The sequence below is a fragment of the Callionymus lyra genome, chromosome 3 (genome assembly GCF_982586985.1).
Source record: "Callionymus lyra chromosome 3, fCalLyr1.hap1.1, whole genome shotgun sequence".
Lineage (NCBI taxonomy): Eukaryota > Metazoa > Chordata > Actinopteri > Syngnathiformes > Callionymidae > Callionymus > Callionymus lyra.
In genome coordinates, this window is record NC_141820.1 from 12,016,590 (window position 1) to 12,036,877 (window position 20,288).

At 36.7% G+C, this 20,288-nt stretch overlaps 1 protein-coding gene across 1 annotated transcript; it reads left to right on the forward strand.

Annotated features, from left to right (window-relative positions):
* The first annotated feature begins 245 nt into the window (after positions 1-245).
* On the forward strand, positions 246-14,956 carry tmem170b (transmembrane protein 170B). The gene is made up of 3 exons (XM_087786454.1): positions 246-576; positions 8,147-8,317; positions 11,069-14,956. The coding sequence occupies exons 1-3, from the start codon at positions 492-494 to the stop codon at positions 11,197-11,199; spliced, it is 387 nt and encodes a 128-aa protein (XP_087642580.1). The 5' UTR covers positions 246-491; the 3' UTR covers positions 11,200-14,956.
* The last annotated feature ends 5,332 nt before the right edge of the window (positions 14,957-20,288 follow it).

Below are 20,288 nucleotides of genomic sequence, written 5' to 3' on the forward strand. Positions count from 1 at the left end.
GTAAATATTTTAATGAAAAGACAGTTTTATACAAACAAACACATATTGATGATACAATAGAGTCCAATATATAATTAAGAAACACTTAAATCAACACATTAGTTGAACCTTTAAGCAGCGTCAGCAGCGTCACCGGAAGAAAAAGAAAAGGGGTCGCTGTCCCTTTAAGAGTCAAGCAGCAGGACCAGTCGATATAGGACGAGCGCTGACCGAGTTGTGCGCGTGCTCGCCCTTCACTGCTGCTGCTGCTGCTGCTCGTGCTCGTGAACATCCCATCATGGCCTCGACACCGCGGAGGATGAACCGAACCACCGCCGCTTCTGGACCTTCCTTCACGGACGCAGAGACGGAGGTGAAGCCGAAGCAGAGGCACCGGTAGAGCCTCCCATCATCCCCCCCTCACTGACCCCCCTACACCCCCCACACCCCAACACCCTTCTCCATGCCTGGGACCGGAGCCGAGCAGGACTGGATCAAGAGGGGGTTCCAACATGCACCGGGATTATACCGTCAACCTGTCGGTGCAGCAAGTGCTGAGTCTGTGGGTTCAGGGAGCAGCGCTGCAGCACTTCACAGGTACAGGGGTACACACGTTATTTTGGGGTGCAGTGTAGTGTAGACACACCCGGCGTCTGAGTCAGCTGAGCCCGTGTATCTGAGCCAGACATGACTAATCGAGCACCGCACGATCTTACGACAACCAATCAAATCACAGGATCCACACAGGACTTAAAATACTCACTTTTGATGTGGAAGTTTGGAAAATATGACTCAGAGGTTCATGTGTTTGTGGAGAATCTTACTTTTTTGAAAAAGTACAATATTTTTAAGTACTATTGTTGTTGGAACATTATTTTAAGAGAGTACTTTTATACATTTCTGTCGCAAACAGTGAATGAAATACAAAGATAACGACAGTAGTTTTTTTTTTTTACGTACTCAGATGTTTTAATATATATATATATTTTTTTAAACATAATCCGATGTTTAAATATATGTTTACATTTGCGCGAAAACATACTCGGATGTTTAAATATATATTTACATTTGTCAAAAAACATACTCAGATGTGTAAATATATGTACATTTGTGAGATGCACGTGTATTTATGTAATTTATCTTTAAAATATATTAAAATATATTTAAAAATGTGTAGAAAAAACAAACACAGATATTAAAATATATTTAAAAATGTGGATAAACAACAGACATATGTATTAAAATATATATTTAAAAATGTGTAGAAAAAAACAACACATATATTAAAATATATATTTAAAAATGTAGATTAAAAATACACAGATGTTGAATATATCTTTTGAAAATGTGGATAAAAAAATACACAGATGTTGAATATATCTTTTGAAAATGTGGAGACAAAAAAATACACATATTAAAATATATATTTGAAAATGTAGATACAAAATACACACAGATATTAGAATTTATCTTTAAAAATGTGTAGAAAAAACAGACACATATATTAAAATATATATCTAAAAATGTAGATTAAAAATACACAGATGTTGAATATATCTTAAAAATGTGTAGAAAAAAAACAAACACATACATTAAAATATATATTTAAAAATGTGGATAAAAAAACAGACACATGTATTAAAATATATATTTAAAAATGTCTAGAAAAAACAGACACAGATATTAAAATATATCTTAAAAAAAGGGGAGAAAGAAATACACAGATGTTAAAATATATCTTAAAAAGGTAAAGAAAAGACAGATATTGGTAAGGTTTTTCCATGTATTATTTATATATTTAGTGTAAATTAAATGCGTGAAAATAAATCAATATCAAAAGAATCATTGTAAACTAATGTCAAACAAAATCAATGTAAAAACGAAATGTTAAAAAATAAAGTGTAAATAAATCAAATGTAAGAAATGTGTTAAAATCCGGGAAACCAAGGAAAAGCAATCGATCCCTGCACTCCTACCTTTGCGTTACCCTGATGTTAACACTGAATTTTTCACACACTTAATTTATTGAAATTAAATATTTTATACATTTATTTTCTATTTTTTTTTTACAATTCATTGCTTTCATTCTTTACACATTGAATTTTACACTGAATGTGTTTGGGGTGAAAATAGACGGCTTAAAATGAACGCGTATGAGTGCTTGAAATTCATAATCAAAATCCAATGACACGCATTTGATTCCATAACGTACCGTGTAGGATCTGATTTATGTGAAATAACTGGTGAAATAATTGATGTTCGATTTATAAAAAAGCTCCATTTGAATCTCAGCTGGACTGAGATGGAACTTTAATTGTGACTAATCACAGCGAAGCAGGCGTGGACGTGGAAATTATATTGAAAAAAACAGAGCTTAGTTTTCAACTTGGAGTTGATATAGAATTGTTTTCTACCTTAGATAGGAAGGACATTTCATTATATCATGAGATTCAATTTAGAATTCTGGACTTTTTTTGTTTACACCTTAAATCCTAGTAAATATAAAATACCCTTGAAAGAATCTTGTTATTCACAGGAGAGTAGAGCAATATAGCACCCGAAGAAGAGCCTTTAGAATTCTCACATTCTGTAGAAACGCGTCACTTTTTGACTCTTATGTCTCCTGAAATGAAAAGAGCATTGAAAGTTGACACGTTTAAATATATTCTAACACGTCCGTCCTGCACTTCCTCAACACTCGAGTCGTTTCCTGTTGAGAAGAAGCAGCGAAGACTTCATGACATGCAGGGAAATATTCCTGCAGGTCTGCAGATAGAAATATGAAACGCTGGTGAAGCAACACGTTCACGCCGAGCTGACTTGGCACCGACCCGTCTCGAGAATCCAGCTGACATGTCCAGAAACGCATTAAGCAAGAAATAAAAAAAAGAAAGAGGTAGTTAATGTTGCTGAGTCGGCAGGAAGCTGGTAGAAGTTAATGGAGACTCAACAGTTTTTGCTGATACATAACAAGCAGGTGTAAAAGTAACTGGTGAGACACGAGAGAAGGTCAGGAATATGTGAGACTAGATTAAGGTCACGCTGATGTCGCTCTTATCTGCTCCAACATGTGAGCTTCCGGTTGAGGATTCGCTGCCCGAAGTGTGGAGAAAAAACATAGAAATATGTAAAATACATCTTTAAAAATGAAGGGAACAAATGTTTTAAAATATAACTTAAATAATGTTGAAGAAAATAATGTTGTAAAATTACGATCGATTATATACTTGAAAGCGTAGACACAGAAATTGAAATCTATCTTTAAAATGAAGAGGAAACATACACAGATTTCAAAATCTTTCTTTCAAAACGTGAAGGAAAACACATAGATGTAAAAATGTATCTTTAAAATGTAAAGAAAAAAAGATTAATATAATTATCAGAAAATGAATATTTTAAAAAGTAGAGAAAATAAACCTACATCTATTTAAAAATACCTCTTAAAGAATGTGAATAAAAAACATATTCATAAGTAAAATACATCTTATGAATATGTGGGGGGAAAATACACAGATGTTAAAATGTACCGTAAAAAGAAGATGTTCCATTATATGTTTAAGGTATATTTGAAAGAGAGAAAAAATAAACACAGATGTTAAAATATATCTTTAAAATGAGGAAGAAAAACAAACACATTTCAAAATGGGAGGAAAAACACATAGATGTTAAAATGTATCTTTAAATAATGTAAAGAAAAAAGATATTAACACAGATTTTAAAGTATATCTTTAAAAAAAATTGTATAAAAACATACACATAAGTAAATTGCATATTTAAATGTGGGGGGGAAATACACAGGTGTTAAAATGTACCTTAAAAAATTTACAGACAGATGTTCCATTATATGTTAAAAATATGTTTGAAGGAGAAAAAAATAAAACAGGTGTTCAACTATATCATTAAAATGAGGAGAAAAAAAGACAAAGATGTCAAAATCTATCTCTTAAAATGTGGAAGAAAAAGAACCAAACATAGATGTTGATACATCATTCAAAATATGAAGAAAAATATATACACAAGCGAAACATAAACAAATGTCAAAATCTATATTTTAACATGTGAAAAAAAACATGTTAAAATGTCTCTTTAAAAATGTTAAAATGTTTCTTTTTATATGGGGAGAAAAATACACAGATGTTAAAACATCTTAAAAATGTCACAGATGTTAAGATGTATTTTAACCCTTGTGTAAACTCAGGGCCTGAAGACCCCAAAACAATAAGCAATACAACAATGTATTTGTTGTATCCCTTGTGTTGTCTCTGGGTCAAGGTCAACGACCTCCCTGGCTTCCAGAAATACATACTGTATGCAGTGGTGGAGGTCGCTCACCTTCGGGTCACTTTGACCCTGAGATAACAAAAAGGGTAAAATAAATGTGAAAAAAAACGTTTACAAATGTTAAAATGTTTCTTTAAAAAAGGTAAAGTAAAACTAACAAGATGTTAAATTATATCTTTAAAAATACAAAGAAAAAAAAAATATGTACACAATATGTAATAAGACATACGTTTAAAACATACGCAGATTTTAAAAAAAACCCAGAAACAACGAAGATTTTCAATTGTTTTTCAAGACATATTTTGGACACATACACAGATAAAGATGTTTGAAATTGTCTGAAAGTATGTTTGATATTGGTTTGATTTCTTTTTCCCCTCAACTTTAAACATTATCCACGTTTCTGTAGCATCTGTAGATTCACGACTCGCTGACGTGTCGTCACTTTAGGACAAAGAGCTTTTGTGATTCCGTCCCATCGCTTGTGTCGCTTCGTCTTCTCCATCAACACAGATGTTGAAAACTATCTTAAGAGACGACATTTGACTTCTTCTTTTTTGTTTCCATCGCAAGACAATTTCATAATTTCCTGTTTCCCTCTCTAGAAGTACTTTTACTAAACATCCACTTCCTTCACTCTTTTCTTTAGTCGTAACTAAGTAAGTAAGTTAAGGTTATTGAAAGTAAGAACCAGAATTTTGATCCTGAAAGAAACTGGCAGCCAGTGAAGAGTTTTAAGGATCGGGGAAAATGTGAGTTATTCTACTAGAGCGGGTAGTCGTCTAATGATCAGTGAAAATGTCAGTTCTTCTACTAGAGCGGGTAGTCGTCTAATGATCAGTGAAAATGTCAGTTCTTCTACTAGAGCGGGTAGTCGTCTAATGATCGGGGAAAATGTGAGTTCTTCTACTAGAGCGAGTAGTCGTCTAATGATCAGGGAAAATGTGAGTTCTTCTACTAGAGCGGGTAGTCGTCTAATGATCGGGGAAAATGTAAGTTCTTCTACTAGAGCGGGTAGTCGTTTAATGATCAGGGAAAATGTGAGTTCTTCTACTAGAGCGGGTAGTCGTCTAATGATCAGGGAAAATGTCAGTTCTTCTACTAGAGCGGGTAGTTGCTAATGATCGGGGAAAATGTCAGTTCTTCTACTAGAGTGGGTAGTCGTCTAATGATCAGGGAAAATGTGAGTTCTTCTCCTAGAGCGGGTAGTCGTCTGATGATCAGGGAAAATGTGAGTTCTTCTACTAGAGCGGGTAGTTGCTAATGATCGGGGAAAATGTCAGTTCTTCTACTAGAGCAGGTAGTCGTCTAATGATCAGGGAAAATGTGAGTTCTTCTACTAGAGCGAGTAGTCGTCTAATGATCAGGGAAAATGTGAGTTCTTCTACTAGAGCGGGTAGTCGTCTAATGATCGGGGAAAATGTAAGTTCTTCTACTAGAGCGGGTAGTCGTTTAATGATCAGGGAAAATGTGAGTTATTCTACTAGAGCGGGTAGTCGTCTAATGATCAGTGAAAATGTCAGTTCTTCTACTAGAGCGGGTAGTCGTCTAATGATCGGGGAAAATGTGAGTTCTTCTACTAGAGCGAGTAGTCGTCTAATGATCAGGGAAAATGTGAGTTCTTCTACTAGAGCGGGTAGTCGTCTAATGATCGGGGAAAATGTAAGTTCTTCTACTAGAGCGGGTAGTCGTTTAATGATCAGGGAAAATGTGAGTTCTTCTACTAGAGCGGGTAGTCGTCTAATGATCAGGGAAAATGTCAGTTCTTCTACTAGAGCGGGTAGTTGCTAATGATCGGGGAAAATGTCAGTTCTTCTACTAGAGTGGGTAGTCGTCTAATGATCAGGGAAAATGTGAGTTCTTCTCCTAGAGCGGGTAGTCGTCTGATGATCAGGGAAAATGTGAGTTCTTCTACTAGAGCGGGTAGTTGCTAATGATCGGGGAAAATGTCAGTTCTTCTACTAGAGCAGGTAGTCGTCTAATGATCAGGGAAAATGTGAGTTCTTCTACTAGAGCGGGTAGTCGTCTAATGATCAGGGAAAATGTCAGTTCTTCTACTAGAGCGGGTAGTCATCTAATGATCGGGGAAAATGTGAGTTATTCTACTAGAGCGGGTAGTCGTCTAATGATCGGGGAAAATGTGAGTTCTTCTACTAGAGCGGGTAGTCGTCTAATGATCGGGGAAAATGTCAGTTCTTCTACTAGAGCGGGTAGTCGTCTAATGATCGGGGAAAATGTGAGTTATTCTACTAGAGTGGGTAGTCGTCTAATGATCAGGGAAAATGTGAGTTCTTCTACTAGAGCGCGTAGTCGTCTAATGATCAGGGAAAATGTGAGTTCTTCTACTAGAGTGGGTAGTCGTCTAATGATCAGGGAAAATGTGAGTTATTCTAATAGAGCGGGTAGTCGTCTTATGATCGGGGAAAATGTAAGTTCTTCTACTAGAGCGGGTAGTCGTCTGATGATCGGGGAAAAAGTGAGTTCTTCTACTAGAGCGGGTAGTCGTCTAATGATCAGGGAAAATATGAGTTCTTCTACTAGAGCGGGTAGTCGTCTAATGATCAGGGAAAGTGTGAGTTCTTCTACTAGAGCAGGTTGTCGTCTGATGATCTGGGAACTCTTGCCGTGGTTTACAACCAGACCTTTAATGCTTCTCCGACAACAAAGTCGTGAGATAAGAAATAATTACGGTGGAGTTCAGAGCTAACAAGATGATTGTTGGCTGTTAGCGAGGGAAGCTATAGCACTAACTGTGCTAACAAGAGGGTCATTTCTAAGACGAAAAGATTCTATCGCTTCTCTTGAGATGAATGTCCGTCTGGCAGTTGTTGACTCGACGCCGTGTGATCAATCCTTGTGTCCATTAGCCTTCCCGGCTTCTTCTTTGATGATCCCTGACGGAGATTGAAATCCTCTCGTCTCATTGCTGCTCCTGAAGCTTTGACAGTATCTGTCACTGTGTCCAGATAAACAAAGAACGACTGACTACTTTTAGCATCGTTGTTGATAACATTATTTCCATATTTGCAATTAAACATCTATCTTTGCGCAGCAGAATTTGGATTTCTTGAGTTTTTCAAGGCTTTTTTCCCAAATCAACCTTTAATGGAAACACACTTGTCAGTATTTAGTACAATTATATTTTCACAAATGTTAAAATATGTCTTTAAAATGTGAATAAAAAACATACACAGTTGTTAAATTGCATCCTAAGAAATATAGAAAAATAAATACACAGTTGTTAAAATATATCCTAAGAAATATTGAAAAGTAAATACACAGATGTAAAAATATATCCAAAGAAATATTGAAAAATAGATATACAGATGTTTAAATACATCCTAAAAAATATTGAAAAAACATACACAGATTATAAAATACACCCTAAGGAAAATTTAAAAATAAATCAACAGATGTTTAAATACATCCTAAGAAATATTGAAAAGTAAATAAACTGATGTTTAAATACATCCTTACAAATGTTGAAAAAAAAATACACAGATGTTAAATTACACCCTAAGAAATATTGAAAAATAAATACACAGATGTTAAATAAATCTTTTGAAATGTGGGTAAAAAAACTTAACTCTTTTACACAGATGTTACTTATTTTATTTGTGAGACTATAAATAAAATCAGTGGCGAAAATTTGGGAAATACTTAAAATATTCCTTCAATTTGGTCAAAAAGTGTTCATTTGCGATTTTTTTTAAACATTCCAAAAAGACAGACAAGACTCTTTAAATACCAGGAAGATATCAACTTTTTTCTCTCATGTAGAAATTGCTTGTAAAGATGATTTATCTTTTCAGCCCATAAGTTCCACTAGTGTGACTCTACTATCTTGTGTTTTAATTTGAAGGTCTTGTCTTGTGTCTCCCGTCAGAGATGTGGTACTGGGTGTTCCTGTGGTGTCTCTTCTCCTCGCTCTTCGTCCACGGAGCGATGGGTTTGCTGATGTTCGCCATGTTGCGGCGCCACAAGAGAGGTCGCCTCATAACCCTGGTGCTGGTCAGCGTGGGGTTCCTGGCCTCGCTGTGTGGAGGCGTCATCACCAGTAAGTCCAGCTCGATGCTAACATGAGAACATCTATACACAGATATTCAAACTTCACTCATGATCTACTCTCCCTCATGACGCCTTAGGGTTAGGATTCTTTTCAGAGTAATCTGTTCTTTTTAGAGTTATAGACAAAAATGTTTGTTCATTTTAATGTAGCGACTGGAGCTCAGTTGTCTCCATCTTCGTCCAAAAAGACATTAAAAAACTTCCAAATACCTCCATACTGCTCGTCTGCAACGTCCATCTTGTATTGATGCTTTGACATGAGGAATTGGTTTGAAAAAAATAAAAAAATTCTGGTAAATACATTTTTAAGCTTTATTTTAAGCTAATTTTTAAATCCGATTCTCTAAGATCCAACTACAAGTTAATCCTCATTGAAGATTTACGCTAAAAATACATCCAAAGAAATATTGAAAAAACTTACACAGATGTTAAAATACATCCTAGGAAATATTGAAAAAACTTACACAGATGTTAAAATACATCCTAAGAATTATTGAAAAATAATTATACAGATTTTGATATAAATCCTAAGAAATATTGAAAGATAAATAGACAGATTTTATAATACATCCTAAGAAATATTGAAAGAACTTACACAGATGTTCAATTATATCCTAAGAAATATTGAAAGATAAACACACAGATGTTAAAATACATCCTAAGAAATATTGAAAGAACTTACACAGATGTTTAAATATATCCTAAGAAATATTGAAAGATAAACACACAGATGTTAAAATACATCCTAAGAAACATTGAAAAATAAATACACAGAAGTTAAAATACATCCTAGGAAATATTGAAAAAAAATTACACAGATGTTGAAATACATCCTAAGAAATATTGGAAAAACTTACACAGATGTTAAAATACATCCTAAGAATTATTGAAAAATAATTATACAGATTTTGATATAAATCCTAAGAAATATTGAAAAATAAATAGACAGATGTTTAAATACCTCCTAAGAAATATTGAAAAATAAATACACTGATGTTAAATAAATAATTAATAATAAATAATCATTGAAACACATCGCAAGTGTGTTTACGCTGTTGGCCTGAAATCTTCCGCTAAAAACAAGCTTCAAAAAAATAGACTGGATTAATTTTTGCTAGGAACAAGATGGACATTACAGACGTTACAGTATGGAGATATTATTTGGATGTCTTTTGAAGATGAAGATGAAGATGAACAACTGAGCTCAAGTCACTACATTAAAATGAACACAAGACGAAGACGAAGACAACTGAGCTCAAGTCGCTACATTAAAATGAACATGCATTAGAATTTTGGTTGAACTATCACTTTAAATATCAAACCAAAATCTTGCTCCCTCATAGACACACATTTATACACTCTAAGTGTTTACAATCTCCTGGTACCAGATGTTTTCTCTTGCGTTTTATTCCCGTCTTCTTCTGGCGGTGATTGTGAATCAGAACTTGGCCCGAGTGCAGATCGGCGATCGAATCCCCTGAATGAATGACTCGCTGACACAGAGGTGCACGGTCCGCCCGAAATAGAAAAGACTCTTCATTATTCATGTGAAGCAATCAAACCGTTGACCTCACGCTGGTGCGTTCACACACTCGCTGGAGCTCTGAGGCCAGAACACATCGTGAGGACACCAGTGAAGGTCGTGTCCTTTATATAACTTCATCTCCGTCTGAGTCTGGAAGGTGAATGAAGCCTTAAGAACAGATCTTTGGATATTTCATCAAAATGTTTGATAGTGTTGATGAGGCTTCATGAAACGGTTGATGAGGTATCATGATACAGTGTCTCCATTTTTGAACGACCACTAGATGTCACTCTCTGTTTGAAAATGATGCCAGGTTTAATTGAATTAGTAGATCAATGGCTAAATATTTTAAAGCACAGAGCGACATCTAGTGGTCTTTCAAAAATTATACTATATCAGGGGTGTCAACACCAATGGTGTCAATAAAGTTATGTCTAATCTAATCTTCTCCTTTAAACAGGAAATCTGATAGTAATTGTATAGTTAAAAATAAATAATTAAAAAATAGAATATCAATATAAAGTGAACCATAGCTGCTGTTAACCAATGAGGATTGTTGATTTTGTTCATGTGATGTGGCGTTTTTATTAGCGATTGTTAAAACATACGACGCGTACAACAAATCCATTCATACATCTGTGTTTATTGTGGTTATACAGGGTTTAAAATGTTTGTTAATTAGAAATAAATATAGTGTCGCTAAGAGGATTTTCACCTATTTCGGTTAATCCTTGATTGTAACCCAAGCGATAAACGAGGGAACAGTAAATAGTATTTAAAGGGGTAATAAATTGCCTTAAAGCTTCAGATAACAACATTAAATTAAGATTTTAAAAAATCAGCCACAGCCATCAGGCGATCAAAAAGCTGTTTAAAATGGAAATTAAGGGTTTTGTCATTCATCAGTAATGTTGGCTATAATTTAGTGCATATTTCAATAACACATTTCCGTCTGATAACTATTGGAAGGGCTTTGATTTAATGGGACTGAAGGTGTTTGAATAGAGACCGACCCCTCTAGTGGTTATATAGCGCAACTGCAATAGAAAGATATTGTAAATATCAGACGCCCTGATTATTATAAATGTCTACACACCTCCACTGTATCACGATACCTCATCAGCTGTTTCATGAAGCTTCATCAACACATCACTAGTTTTCCTAACGACACAGTTCGAAAAGTGACGGCTTGTCGCCCTCTTGTGTTCGTCTCAGGTGCGGCGGTGGCCGGGGTGTACCGTGTGGCAGGGAAGGACATGGGGCCCCTGGAGGCCCTGGTCTTCGGCGTGGGCCAGACGACCCTCTCCATCTTCATCTCCTTCTCCCGGATCTTGGCCACGTTGTGAAGAAGCGCCTCGGCGGGACAGGACGCTCTGGTTCATGAAACAAAAACTCTTCGCCCTCCTGCTGACAGGAGCCGCCCGAACAAGGAGAGGTCGTATTTTGGTCGGACGCCATGTTGGTGGTTCTTTGTGCCAATGGCTCCTTTGGAATAATCCAGATGAGGCCACAGACTGTTCACTCCAATGGCACAACTGGCTTCCTCACCGGTCCCTCAAAAAGGTCGGAAACACGGCACATAGAAACTGAATTTTTCATGGGGTCCAAGCACCAATGCTAGCCAGCAAACTAGTCTTTCACAACTTGTGTCTTCAGAAGCTTCCTTTGGGCCCATTTCCAGAAGTGGAAACATTCCCTCTGCATCCGGGTCTGCCCTGTGGACTCCTACTAGGAAATATGTTGCAAAGCCTGTTAAGAAATGTAACTTCTGATCCAGGGTCAGAGGGTCTCATAATGATGGGAGCTAGTGATGCGTTGATGAGGCTTCATGAAGCAGCTGATAAGGTATCATGATACAGTGTCTTCATTTCTGAAAGACCACAAGATGTCGCTCTCAGTTTGAAAACAATGCCGGGTTTCATTGAGTTAGTAGATCAGAGACAAAGAATGTAAAACAGAGAGGGACATCTAGTGGACATTTTTAAAAGGAAGACACTGTATCATGATACCTCATCAGCTGTTTCATGAAGCCTCATGAACAGTAGATACACCATAATTTTCAACTTTTTATTTCAGTCAAGATGAATTTCTTTATTTTTCGTACTAGAAAAAAAGCGACGCCTGCTCTTCAATTTTATCTTCTCGGTAGCGAATGCATGAAGGTTCAATGCCACCTAGAAACAAACCTCCATGACTGGAGATTGTGTCTTAGCACTCTGGTGCTAAAAAAAACACAATTGGTGACTCAAAAGTGCGAGTGGTTGTACTTTCTATATATGCCTTGCGATGGACCGGCACCTCTCGCCCCCGAGTAGCTGGGATTAGACGCGTGACTCCGTCAGGAAGAATGTATCGTCGCCAAAACTACAATTTAAAACCATTAACGGCGTGACTGCGTCACTACCATGTGACCACTTGATTTTGGAAATGTAACGACCTCATGAACTAGAAGTTGAATGATGTGCCATATCTCGCTGTCCTCAATTCAAAAATATGGATCCTTCGTGAAGATGTTGCAAAATGATTTGTTGTAAAAATTATTTCTTTTTAAGCTTTTGCACTTTAGCTTGTTTTTGGTTGTTTTTTTTTAAATCATCCAACAACATTTTTTATTTGGGACGGTGATGATGTCAGTCTGAACACGCTTCCTTCAATTGGTCAAAATTATGTATTGAAACAGAAAACTTGCTCTGAAAACAAACAAAAATCCCCTCAAGGGGTCTTGAAGCCAAAGTATCTCTGTAAGCTTTATTTATCACCTCAAGAAACTCAGAGATACAAGCTGTGTATGAGAGGAATTGTATTATCTAACCTGCAGTCCTGTCTTTGAACACACGGCGGCGATGTTGCACTGTAGTAGGGATGAACTGAAGGCATCGTTGAGAGCTGGTGCAGAAGCAGCCAGTATTTCAGGGACCATCTAAGGAACTCTGAGGGCAGAATCTGTAGAGATGATGTGTGGATGTGAATCACCGTGTTTTTTGCTACTATAGTAGATGATTTGTTGACTTACTGAGACCGTTTGTTGGTAAGATTTAAGATTTCTAACGAGTGTCTTGAGAACATTGATGGCCCTTGATGGAGGTTCCTCCACTGAGGGGGTTACAGATCCTTTTTTGCACCGTGCAATGGTCTAATGTCGCCATTATATTCACAAACATAACCTGAAAGCAGTTCTAAATGTAAACGGTGACCTGTAAAAATGCCAGTGATTTTCACTTCCTGTTACAGACGGATTGGTAAATGTCCATTTTGTTTGACCCCTGACCTGTACTGCTAAAAGCTTTTTGGTCCCTTGTGTGGTTGAATTTGACACCTCTAGTGGTTATCACTACTGTGGGTCATTGATTAGACGTTGTTTTGACGTAACTCATTAAACAGACCAGGATCTGGTAGATAGGGTAAGGTAGATGTAGTATATGATAAAAATAACAGGTACACAAGACAGCACCGACTGAACATACTATGGCGCATTGTTATTGCTATTGTTATTTTACAGTTTCATCCTAAACTTGCCAAAACGACGGTCCGAAATGTAGGAGAAGGAATTCACGATGGGATGGACGGGAGTAGTCATGAAGAATATGCTGAACCTGTGCCTCGTAGAGAGTTGATACAGTTACTTCAAGCTCCCCAATAAGTCAACGTGTTCTGGAGTGACAAGCTGCCAAACCAGGACACCAGGAAAAAAAAGACAAAACATATCCAATAAGATCACGATGGAATTTTTGGAGTTTTATCCACATTGAAATGGGACAGTTTCCTGAGATAAAATGAGCGTTGGTTACCTTTTTTTTACACACTGCGTCATGGTTTCATCTCAATGACAATGGTTCTGAACAGTGATCTGCTCATATGTCTCTTGACTACAGGGACACAAATTCCAGAATCAATAGGTGAAGATCTTCCATTCATTAGGACCAGAAATCAGGCAAAAAGACTGTCTAGCTCTTGAGTTAGCGATTGATGGACCTGATGGTCATCCCCCACGATATAGTCTACCATCATCTGTTAGCTATAATGGGGGCAGATTGGAGGCTTTTTGAGTTAAGTGTTTTGGAGGAGGGGTCTCAAACTCGGGGACCATAGTCTTTTGAAGTCCTTCATACATCAATTAAGGAGTGGATATGACGTATTTATGAAGTATATATGAAGTATTTGTAGTTTCGGTGCCAGAATTACTTTTCAATCCAGGGTCACCAACATGTCAACAGTTGATGTTTTTAATAAAACTCAATTTCATTTTTAATCCAAGACTCTACATGGAGGGAAAACGGTGGCAAACGGTTGTCGGTTCGCTTCCAGGTCCAGAGTTAGGAAACTTTTCTATGTAGAGTTTGTATGTTCTGTTCATGTTGCGTGGGTTTACTCCCGGCACTCTGGGTTCCTCCCACACAAAATCATACAGAGGTTGATTGAGAAATTGGGGAAATTGTCCATAGGTATGAGTGTGTGTGTGTGAATGGTTGTGTGTCTGTGTTCACTGTGACAGACTGGCGTCCTGTCCAGGGTGTCCCCAGCCTCTCGCCCAATGAAGCTGGAATAGGCTCCAGCCCCCACGCAACTCCCATAATGGAATAAACGGTATAGAAAATGGATGTATGGACTCAAATAATGTCAATTAAAACTTAAACTTACAATTTCCAACATATATAAGGAAAGAAACATACAAATGTAAGACAAAATGCAACGTTTAAGTCCTGCAATGCATGCTGGGACAATTTAAATCTTAACCTCTAACAGCCACTTGGTCGTTTGAGTTTGGTTTTGGCATGTTTTTTAATTTCTCTAGGCCTTAAAGTAGCTGAGACCACTGAGGTTCTTTTTTAACAGTTGCAGCTTCAATGATAGAAATGTGTGTGTGTGTGTGTGTGTCTGTGTGTCGTCGACAACAAACACTCGTCGTTCTGATGCCAATGATTCCCGTCACACTCGCAGCAGACGAAGGTGTCGGTGAACTCTGGACAATCCCTCGTGGCACGTGTAGATAATGTACCATATGTGTTTGTTTTTTATTTTTGTACTAGCGTTATTTATAACAATGATGTACAGATTGTTCTCATGTACAAACTCAACTGTCAATTAAAATCTTTTGCAGTATGAGCCTCGTGATTGGTCCATTCATTTATTCTACATATTGTTTTTTTTATTATCTCCTCTTATATATTTATTATCTTTAGTAATTACAATGTCAGTAGATCATCAAACACAGAGGAAGATCGTTCCAAAGCTTAGGAGCAACAGTCTGGAAGGATTTCTCTCCTCTGGTCCTGAAGCGTGTTCAGGAACCATCAGTAGATTCTGATCCACAGACCTCAGAGCCCGAGCTGGGGTGTAAGTCTGGATCAGATCACTGATGGAAAGAGGAGTCTGACCATGAATAGTTCTGAAAGTAAGAACCAGAATTTTAAAATTGATCCTTATAGAAACTGTCAGGAAATGCAGTTTTAAGGATCAAGAAATGTGAGTTCTTCTACTAGAGCGGGTCAGAATTCTCGCTGCAGAGTTTTGTATTAACTGCTGGCGAGACAAATCCTTCTTGTTTAGACACCAAAATAAACTGTTACAATAGTCTAAACGAGAAGACAAAAACACATGGAATATAAGCTCTAAATCATGTTGTGGCATCATTTTCCTAACGTCTGCTGATTTATACAATATCATACTAAGTAAAAAAAACAAAAAAAACATGTTTTACCAGTTAAAACCGTTTGTATCAACTATGCTAGAAAAGTTAGAATTGTTGAAATAAAGGAACTAGTTCAGGGGGTAAAAGCAGGTAAACAATCATTTAGTCAGAAAATACAGTGTTTTATTTTGTAATAGTTCGTAACATTCCACAAATTGTCCACAAAGAAGCTAGTTAGCATGTAGCATGTGTATTAGCATTGATCACTTGTTGAGTATATATCATTCAAATACAGACTCACATTAAAGATGGTCATACTTTAAAAGTGGACAAATATCACCTGCTGTTCAAACTTTATTTTAAAATAAAGTGAAACAGAAGAAAATTAAATGAAATACAGGACCTTGAAGGTTTGTTTGTTTGTCAAAGCAGGAAAATTATCTTCTCATGATGAGTCAGTGTCGGTGGGAAAAACACAGAGATAAGAATGTTAAAGTTAGCCTCAGGGAATAAAAACAATAATAATACGAGTGTGACAAGACAGTTTCATTGTAGCTAAGGCAGAATAGAAAAGTACATTTTTCAGTTGTTTTCGATTGCAGCAAAAAAAGAGTGTATTTATGGCTAATTTTAAATAAAAATAGATGTATTTGACTCAATATTGAGCTAGATTCAGTCTAGAAAATGTTATTTGTTTTAGATATCCATACAAAATTGAGGCTGAATTACTTTTTAAGTTGATCAATTATATTAATGTGGTAAGAATATTGATCAGAAAAAGTTTTCCTACAAGCAATTATTTAATTTTTTTTTCTTTTGATATCTTATAATAAGACATTTGGAGACTATTAAGGTGAAAGAAAGTCAATTTAAATCCAATTTTTTACTAGAAACAAGATTCAAATACTTGCATAGATTTAAGTTTTTTTCTAAGTTCAGCTTCTCTGTGGAAACGCCTCAATGTAGATCTTTTATAAAAGATAGAAATACTCGGCCGTACGTGCTCTCGTACATGAGTCGTATTTCGAGCTCAGTCGAGTCAAGTAAAGGTTGTTTTCATTTCTTGGTTAAACATCCAAAGAACGTGTGTAGGTCAAGGCCTCCCAAAAAAAAAATCCCAAACCAATTGTTTTCCTCTCGTATCTGATTTGACATTCTCTCGCTTTTTTTCACCGGCACGATGTTCTTTCCTTTAAAGAAAAATGAACCACCGGACGATTCTTTTTTTTTTTTTCCTGATACAATGAAAGTCCTGAATGGAATGTAATCAGGCGGACGGTGGATGTGAGCGAACAAAGGTCCTTGACCTTGTTATCGACCTGTTTTTGTTATTGTGTTCTAATTCGCGGGAACAGCACCACCCACTGGACCTTCCAGTCATCATTAATGGGTTGAGATTAGCTGAGGGTGAAGTGATGTCAAATATATTGTTTTCAGGAAGAAGACCCGTCTGTTCTTTGACGTGACTCATCGTAGAAACGTGGTTATGATCAAAACAAGACTCTTGATGACTGGATACGATAAAACATTTACTGGATATAATGTCATTATAATCATAGAAGGTCATTCATAAGAAAATATTTTCAAGTTTCCAATGCTTCAGTGGAATACAATTGTTCCTAGACCAAGAGATATGGACTCCTCTGAATTTGACATCCCTAGAGGAGGAAAAGTAAGTAAGAAAGTAAATAATAGTTATTTTTAAAGATCTTTCTAGACCAGGGTCACAAAGCGCTTTAACAATCAAAAACAATACAGAGTTAAAATAAATGTAAATGTTTTAAATGCCAAGACACATCGGGTTTAGTTTTGAATCAACAAATGTGGACAAAACTGAAACTCTGGTGATTGCTCCTGATGATAAGGTTCCAGGGTTGAGTCAGTACTTGGGTGACTTAGGTCAGTCTGTCAAACTGAGCCTGAGAAACCTGGGTGTTGTATTTGATAAAGACATGTCTCTAGTTCAACACTGCAGAAAACTGACCAGAAACTGTTTCCTTCAACTGAGAAAAATCTCTAAACTTATGAAAATGGTGCCAAAGATGATCTGGAGCTAATAATCCATGCGTTTGTGTCTTCTTGTCTGGACTATTGTACGTTTTTTTGGTGTCTAAACAAGAAGTAGATGTCTCGCCTGCAGTTGATACAAAACTCTGAATTCTGACCCGCTCTAGTAGAAGAACTCACATTTCTCCGATCCTTAAAACTCTTCACTGGCTTCCAGTTTCTTTCAGGATCAACTTTAAAATGTTGGTTCTTACTTTCAGATCTATTCATGGTCAGACCTTCCATCAGTGATCTGATCCAGCCTTACACCCCAGCTCGGGCTCTGAGGTCTGTGGATCAGAATCTACTGATGGTTCCTCACACACAGTTTAGGACCAGAGGAGAGAAATCCTTTCAGACTGTTGCTCTCTGAGTCTTTCAAGAAACATCTTAAGACGTTTTTATTTGTTCAGGCTTTTCTCTGATTTTCTGGAACTCCTGTTGTGTTATCAGTTTTATCTTGATCTTTAAAGTATATACTTTATTGAATATTGTTTTGATTGTTTAAGCACTTTGTGACCCTGGTCTGCAAAAGCGCTATACAAATAAAATTACTTACTTACTTACATAAGACAAACACAGGAGTCCCAGATATTCGAAAGCATCAAATCTTAAAAAAGTAACATATACCACCTTTAGCTTTTCTTAATGTGGTGAATCATTGGTGCTGTTTGAGTCCCTCCTGGATGACTGAGCCCCTCGCCTTCCAGCCTTCTTAGCGAAAATCGAATTCCAGCTGCTTTATATAAAACCTTCCGGGTGAGAATTGGATCGTACAGTAGATTCTGGTGATGTGTTGATGAGGCTTCATAGAACAGTTGATGAGGTATCATGATACAGTGTCTTCATTTCACTAGATGGCGCTTTCTGTTTGAAAATAACTTAAATAGTAGATCATAGTAAAATATTGTAAAGCTGACTCTAGTGGTCTTTCAAAATAAAGTCACTGCATCATGATACCTCATCAACTGTTTCATGATACTTCATCAACAGTACCATGAAACCTCATCAACTGTTTCATGAAGCCTCATCAACTGTATCATGATACCTCATCAACTGTATCATGATACCTCATCAACTGTTTCATGATACCTCATCAACTGTTTCATGAAGCCTCATCTACACATCACTAAAAAGATAATAAAACCAGACGTTCACGTCAAAGCGAACATAAATTCTTACAAACCTGTTCACGTCACGATTTTATTTTCACACAGAACTGGAGTCTGTCCCAGCTACACAGGGGCGGGCTGCGTGCCCATGATGATCATTAAAAGATGTATTTTTACGAGCGGCAATATGAAACGGTTGAATCATCGCTCTCTTGCTCCACAAACACGGAGACGTCGTCCTGCAGACTCGCTCGGCCGCTCGCTGCTATTGTCTTATTGTTTCCTGAGCAGGAAATACTTAAGAGTTGAGTGTGAGTGCAGATGTCTGGAGTGTGTGTGTGTGTGTGTGTGTGTGTGTGTGTGTGTGTGTGTGTGTGTGTGTGTGTGTGGGTCTCCCAACAATGAGTGGAGCCGCTCCAAGTCTTTGACCCGACGGATCACTGCACATTATTGACTCTGTGTCTGTCGCTTATTGTCATCAGTGGAGAGTTTGTGGAGATCAGACGAACGTCCACGAGTCTCCATCGTCGCAGGAAAGATGTCTGAGCAGCGCCGGCCGTCTAGTCCAAGGTTTATTTATGGGTGTGATACGCATCTTACTGAAAACACAGAATCACGCGATCTACGTACATGACTACATTTAGCACAAGACTGAAGTAGATTTTAATCCACTTCTAAATCGTTTTTCAATAATTAAAAATCATATAATGTAAAATATTTCAACTTTTTCAAGTTTAATAAGAACACATTTAAATTAATATAAGAAGGTTAGCAGTTGAGGTGCACATGTTGTGGTAAATAAAAGTTCATGATGATATAATGCAGCAATTAAAATTGTATTATCACATACAGTACATTTTTCATTTTTATAGGACGATATGATTCCGCTTGTTCAGTTCTTTATTAATACAACGATAATAAATCTAAATGTATAGTTTCTGCATGATGATTATCATTATTTGCTTTATAGAAATGTCTGTTAATTTGCACATATAAATGATATTTTGGTGAAGATAAATGAAATAAAAGAACAGAAAACTGGTCCGTGTGTGTGTTTGTAGTACTTTGTAGTATAAACTTTATTTTACTCTGATGTAATTGATGTGAAATTGATTGACACGAGTAAAATGATTTCAGTGCCAGATTGTGAATTTCTGTGCAGACTGAATTGTGTTTCTAAAACATGTTTTTATTTATTAAATAAATACAAGATATACATCCACATTAGATTAGATTAGATTAGATAGACGTACACAATTGGATACTAAAAAAAACAAGTTTCCTGCTTAGCTTTGGTCAAACCATTTCGTTTCTGCAAGTCATAGAAATTCCAAACTTTATTTGGGTTTTCAGCTTGTTCTTTGTAAAATTATTCATTTTTTAAGGACTAGACAAATATACTGAGGAATTAGTTATTAAAACATCAATTCATAATATATATTTGAATCAACTCTGTCTGTCAATCTTTGAAAGAAATTGTGAACAAAGTGTCAAACATAACTGAGCGTTTATTTTAAATAAATTCAACTTATTATGTATTTTTCCAGAACAGCCACTAGAGGGCGGCATCTCCCTCGCTGAGACTATCCTCCTCTCCAGCAGCTCCCCTCCCTCTGGGCTCGACACCTGAGTCAGAAACCACATCAGT